The sequence below is a fragment of the Morone saxatilis genome, unplaced genomic scaffold, assembly GCF_004916995.1.
Source record: "Morone saxatilis isolate NCDOM2014 unplaced genomic scaffold, NCSU_SB_2.0 Contig22, whole genome shotgun sequence".
NCBI lineage: Eukaryota > Metazoa > Chordata > Actinopteri > Moronidae > Morone > Morone saxatilis.
The window spans coordinates 14762827-14768912 of record NW_023339785.1 but is presented as its reverse complement, the minus strand read 5'-3'; the positions used below and the strand labels follow the sequence as shown (position 1 = coordinate 14768912).

The following is a 6086-nucleotide window of genomic DNA, read 5'->3' as shown; positions in this document are numbered from 1 at the left end:
TTTAAAAACTCTCAGCGTTTCAGATTTCAGATGTAAATGACAACAGTCCACAATTCTTCTCAAAAATCCCATTACAGCTTTTACCTGGTAGAAAATAACGTTGCTGGAGCGTCGATCATTCTCTGTAAAGCGCAAAGACAACGATGGAACGACAAATGCGGCTTATTTCCTTTATCATATGCGAGAGGAAAATGATGTAACATCTTCCTAAAATGTGAATTCAGATAATGGACAAATATCCGCCACTAAAAAGGTTTTGTGATTTTGGAAACTCTGAAAACGGTTCCAGTTCCAAGTTGGTCGCTCAGATTCTCGAACTCCCGTCACTTAGCAGCAACGTCACAGTACGTGTTTCATTCTGGATCAGAACGACAACGCTCCATGTCATCCTGATCCAGGTCAGGCTCCAACGCGTTCTGCTGAAGGGTGTGGAGGAGATCCCCGCAATGTGAACGCAAGGACACTTGGTGAACTAAAGTCAGAAGCCTATGACGGGGCTGATTATCAGGATATAACGGCTGGTTACTGTTTTCACTGCAGGAAGTCACTGACCACAGGTCTCTTTGGTTTGGACCGCTAATACAGGACAGATCAGAACACTTCGCCTCATTCACAGAGGACAGACGAGGCCGAGATAAACTGTTTCATACTGCGTGAAAAGACAATGGGCGAACGTTCACTCTCAGCAACAGCTTACTGTGATGCTCAAACTTGTGGATTCCAAAGGGAGGCTTTTGCAGCTTCTGATGTTAAAAGTTCAACAAAGGATTGGGAGGGAAGATGTTGACCTTTCTATCTGATGATAACTCTGGGCTCAGTTTCTGTACTTTTTCTCATCAGCTTCATCTGGCTGATTGCAATGCAGCTGCTCTAAATCTACAGACTATACTTCTAAATATCTACAAGAGGCCTAATTATGACGGACACTGTGTCACACATCCAGTACAGATCAGGGAGACAAAACGAGTACATGTTAGGTTGGACCCAGGGATTGAGTATAGGGATCTACTATAGTGCCGGGCAGCCATAGCTTAATACACTAGCTGCCTCCCTGACAGGAGGGAGGGCATCTGGAGAGGTAAGCTGATTTTTATGGCCGAAACTTTGTTTTTCGTTTTAATTGTTGTTTAAATGTCTCTGTTTTTTTCATGGCTTAACTGTTGTTTGAGGAATGACTCTACCTGCGAATCTGAGTGATAACGTCGCTGTCCATTGTGCTGAATCAGCACGCTATATTATAGTACAGTCTGGTTCTTGATGAAATCGCCAGTAATACATTAAATGAGCTATATCTTTAAGTGTGTTGTATTTGTTGAAAAACACACTTACTGTAAAGTGATCACTTGGTGTCAGTATGTGAGTAGAAAAGTGTTTCAAGAAAGGCCTTTTGTCAGAGATATAGGCCCTCCCCTTTGTGGGATGGGTTTTCACATTTCAGTACTGGATGTATGCTTAACACTCACAGCGAATATTCAGCACCTGCGATATTGAAAATACACTGGAAACTGTACATGTTATTTTCGGTCTATCTATTCTTCATTTGATAAAGGAATCGTCATTGTGACTCTTCTGGATACATTTTTATCTGCTAGTTATGGGGCAGAACGGACTTGGAGCATCGAGACGGCAATGGCGATGGATCGTTTTCATTGTTTCATTCATTTTGATGTGGAGCAGCGCTTCGGCGCAGATAAGATATTCCATCGCTGAGGAAGTTAAAGAAGGAACTGTTGTTGGGAATATAGCGAAGGATTTGGGATTAGAGAAGAACACATTGAAAGAGAGAGGATGTCGTATTGTTGAGGGTTCAACGGAGTCATTTTTTCATGTAAACCAGAACGATGGAATACTGTATGTTGACCATATAATTGACAGGGAGAAGGTTTGTGAACGGAGCAGTGTATGCTTGATCAACTTAAAAACAGTGTTGGAAAACCCCCTTGAAATTCATTATGTGACTGTGGAGGTGCTGGATGTGAACGACCACTCTCCCACCTTCTCAACAAAAGAGTCGCGTCTCGAAATTTCAGAGTCAGTTTTACCAGGTTTGCGCCTCCAGCTGCAAGCAGCACACGACCCTGATGTCGGCCAGTTTTCGGTACAGGAGTATAAACTTAGCCCTAATGATCATTTTCGTTTGGAAGTCAAAGATCGTGGAAAAGATGGGAAAATACCGATATTGGTTTTACTCAAGACGTTAGACAGAGAAACAAAGAGAAGTCATAAATTGCTTCTTACAGCTGTTGATGGAGGGAAACCAAGTAAATCTGGGACAGCTGAAATTACAGTTGACGTCTTAGACATCAATGATAACATGCCAGTTTTCAACGAAGACACATACTCGGTACTTTTGGAAGAAAATGCTCCCATTGGCACAACAATCATAAAAGTAAATGCTTCTGATTTAGATGAAGGATCCAATGGGGAGATTATATATTCATTAGGCAAGAATGTGAATAACCGAATACGTGAACTATTTCGTGTAGATGAGAATACGGGTGAAATTATAGTTCAAGATCTGATAGACTTTGAATTAGAGGAAAGTTATGAAATTGATATAGAGGCATCTGATAAAGGATCTGCTCCTCTGAGAACAGACAAAAGTGTGTTGGTCAATATTGTTGATTTAAATGATAACGCCCCTCATATAGAGGTCACATCATTTTCGAGGGCAATACCAGAAGATGCAAGACTGGGGACCACTGTGGCGTTAATCAGTGTTCTTGATAAAGACTCAGGTCTTAACGGGAAAGTTATTTGCTCATTTAATGAAGACGTTCCGTTCACATTATCACCTTCAACACAAGACAACATTTATGCTATAGTCACAAAATCACCCCTGGATAGAGAAAAGCATTCCGTCTATGATGTTACGATTGTTGCAAAAGATGTAGGTGCGCCATCACTGTCCTCAGAAAAAAGCATTAGTATCGCTGTATCAGATGTAAACGATAACAGTCCTGAGTTTTCAGCGAGCCCTTACACATATTATATTACTGAGAACAACTCTCCAGGGGCGTCACTGTTTGCTGTGAGGGCATCAGACCACGATGAGGGTGATAATTCTCGTATTTTATATCACATTTTAAGAGATGGCAAAGAGAATAACAAACTCAATTTATTAAATCTTAACATCAACTCTGAAAATGGAGATATTTGGCACTAAAAAGTTTTGATTTTGAAACACTGAAAACGTTCCAGTTCCAAGTTGTTGCCTCAGTCTCTGGAACTCCGTCACTAAGCAGCAACGTCACAGTGAACGTGTTCATTCTGATCAGAACGACAACGCTCCAGTCATCCTGTATCCAGTCAGCTCCCAACGGTTCTGCTGAAGGTGTGGGAGGAGATTCCCCGCAATGTGAACGCAGGACACTTGGTGACTAAAGTCAGAGCCTATGACGCTGATATATGGAGATATCGGCTGGTTACTGTTTTCACTGCAGGAAGTTACTGACCACAGTCTTTTGGTTTGGACCGCATATACAGGACAAGATCAGAAACAGCTTCGCTCATTCACAGAGACAGACGAGGCCGAGCATAAACTGGTCATACTGGTGAAAGACGAATGGGAACGTTTCACTCTCAGGCAACAAGCTACTGTGTTGTCAAACTTGTGGGAGCCCCAAAGAGGCTTTTCGCTGCTTCTGATGTTAAAAGTTCAACAAAGGATGGGAGGGGAATGATGTGACTTTCTATCTGATGATAACTCTGGGCTCAGTTTCAGTACTTTTTCTCATCAGTCAGGAGTGCAGATGCATGCTCTAAATCTAGCAGACGTGCATAGCTGCTTAAATTATCTACGGCCGAAGAGCTAACATTAATGACGGGAGACTGGTGCACACAGTGCGTCCGAGTTACAAGATGCTGGAGACAAACGGACATTGTTAGTTTCTTAGTTGGACCCAGGATGAGTATAGGATCTACTATAGTGCCGGGCAGCCATGCAAATACACTAGTGCTCCCTGACAGGAGGAGGGCATCTGGAGAGGTGAGTAAATATTTATATTTGCTACACATGCTGATTGAAGGATTCCTTTTGTCATGACTATCTCAAAACATGGTGCTAAAATTGTATTTATATATGTAATTTAGATTCAACTCACACACGAGGAACTTTCTCATTCAAAACCCTTACTACATAGTGCCATGTATTATTGATCATGATAACGTGATAAAATGCATTCTCGCACACATTCACAGGGTGGCAGTATCTTTTCAGTATAACGCCTGATAGCGTCTCAGAACAGGATACACATGAGTCCGCCCTACGTTCAGTCTGGTTAGACTACATTTAGCGGAGAGACTTGGAATAAGCGCACGGTGACTGTGTTTTGACCTTTAAAACAAATACATTTCAAGGATACATACATATATTTCATGCTGTGATGGATACACTCATTTAAAGAAGTGGAGAATGATGGACGCGTTTGGGTTCCTACTTTTACCGCAAACCATGAGACAAAGAGGATGGGAGACATGGCGACAGCGACCACATTTGCTCGCCGTTCTGGTTTTGCTTTTATTTTTCAGAGCAGCATCGGCACAGTTGAGATACTCTATATCTGAAGAGCTCAAAGAAGGAAGTTTTGTTGGGAATATAGCTAAAGATTTGGGAATTGACCGGAATTTGATGAAGCCGAGGGGATTTCGTATTATGTCCGGCTCGACTGAATCTCTTTTCATAGTAAATGAGAATGACGGGGTTCTTTATGCGAACCAGAAAATAGACCGAGAGGAAGTATGTAAGGAGAGCAGTGTATGTTTAATTAACATTAAAACTGTACTCGAAAACCCACTGGAAGTACATTATGTCACCGTGGAGATCACAGATTTGAACGACCACTCTCCCACATTTCCAGAAAAAACAAAGAGGCTAGAGATTTCAGAATCTGCGTTGCCAGGAGCACGATATCAGTTGCAAAATGCTCACGACCCAGATGGTGGCGCAAACTCTGTCCAGCAGTATAAAATCAGTCAGAATGACCATTTTCGTTTAGAGATTAAAGATCGCGGGAGAGATGGTAAAACTCCAATTTTACAATTACAGAGACAGCTCGACAGAGAGGCCAAAAGTAATCATAAACTGGTGCTGACGGCTATAGATGGAGGAAATCCCCCAAAGACAGGCACAGTTGAAATATACATAGATGTTCTTGATGTTAATGACAATATGCCAGTGTTCACCAAAGACACATACTCAGCCGTGCTACAAGAGAACGCTCCAATCGGCACAACAGTCATACAAGTTAATGCAACAGATCTGGACGACGGTGCCAATGGGGAAGTTGTTTATTCATTTGGCAGTGATGTAAAAGGCAAAATTCGAGAGCTCTTTGATATCGACTCTGTTACTGGGGAGATAATTGTTAAAGGTCGTGTGGACTTTGAGGAGCAAGACAGTTATGACATTGATATACAGGCCTCTGATAAGGGAACTATTCCATTCAGAACAGATAAGAGTGTTATCATTAAAATTGGAGACACGAACGATAATCCTCCTGAGATAGAAGTGGCTTCCTTGTCAAGTGCCGTTTCAGAGGACTCTAGACCGGGGACAACCGTAGCGCTAATAAGCATTACTGATTTAGACTCTGGGATCAATGGCAAAATAATCAGCTATGTCGCAGAAGAGAGCCCTTTTACATTAACTCCGTCAATACAAGATAACATGTTTGCTGTTGTCACTAAGTCACAACTGGACAGGGAACAACAATCAAGATATGATATTACAGTAATCGCTAAAGACGCAGGTGAACCAGCCTTAACATCCGAAAAGACTATAAGCGTTTTTGTGTCAGATACGAATGACAACAGTCCCAAGTTTTCAACGAGCCCCTATACTTTCTACATCTCGGAAAATAACCCCCCAGGAGCCTCTATATTTTCTGTAAGAGCGTCTGATCGTGACGAGGCGGATAATGCGCTCATTTCGTATCATATTCTCAGGAACACAGGTTATGAAAATAAAGTGACTTCATTTCTAAACATCAACTCTGAAAATGGAGATATTTTGGCGCTAAAAAGTTTTGACTTTGAAACTCTGAAAACGTTCCAGTTCCAAGTTGTTGCCTCAGATTCTGGAACTC

General features: G+C 41.9%; 1 protein-coding gene and 1 pseudogene across 1 annotated transcript in view; both read left to right on the top strand.

Annotated features, from left to right (window-relative positions):
• The window catches only part of LOC118334005, a 6976-nt pseudogene extending 3522 nt beyond the window's left edge, over positions 1–3454 (top strand).
• An 866-nt stretch (positions 3455–4320) lies between these two features.
• LOC118334004 (protocadherin-10-like) overlaps positions 4321–6086 on the top strand; it is a 4955-nt gene continuing 3189 nt past the window's right edge. The window contains exon 1 of the mRNA XM_035669822.1: positions 4321–6084. Coding sequence (XP_035525715.1) covers positions 4415–6084 — 1670 coding nt within the window. The 5' untranslated portion in view covers positions 4321–4414. The remainder of the gene's footprint in view (positions 6085–6086) is intronic.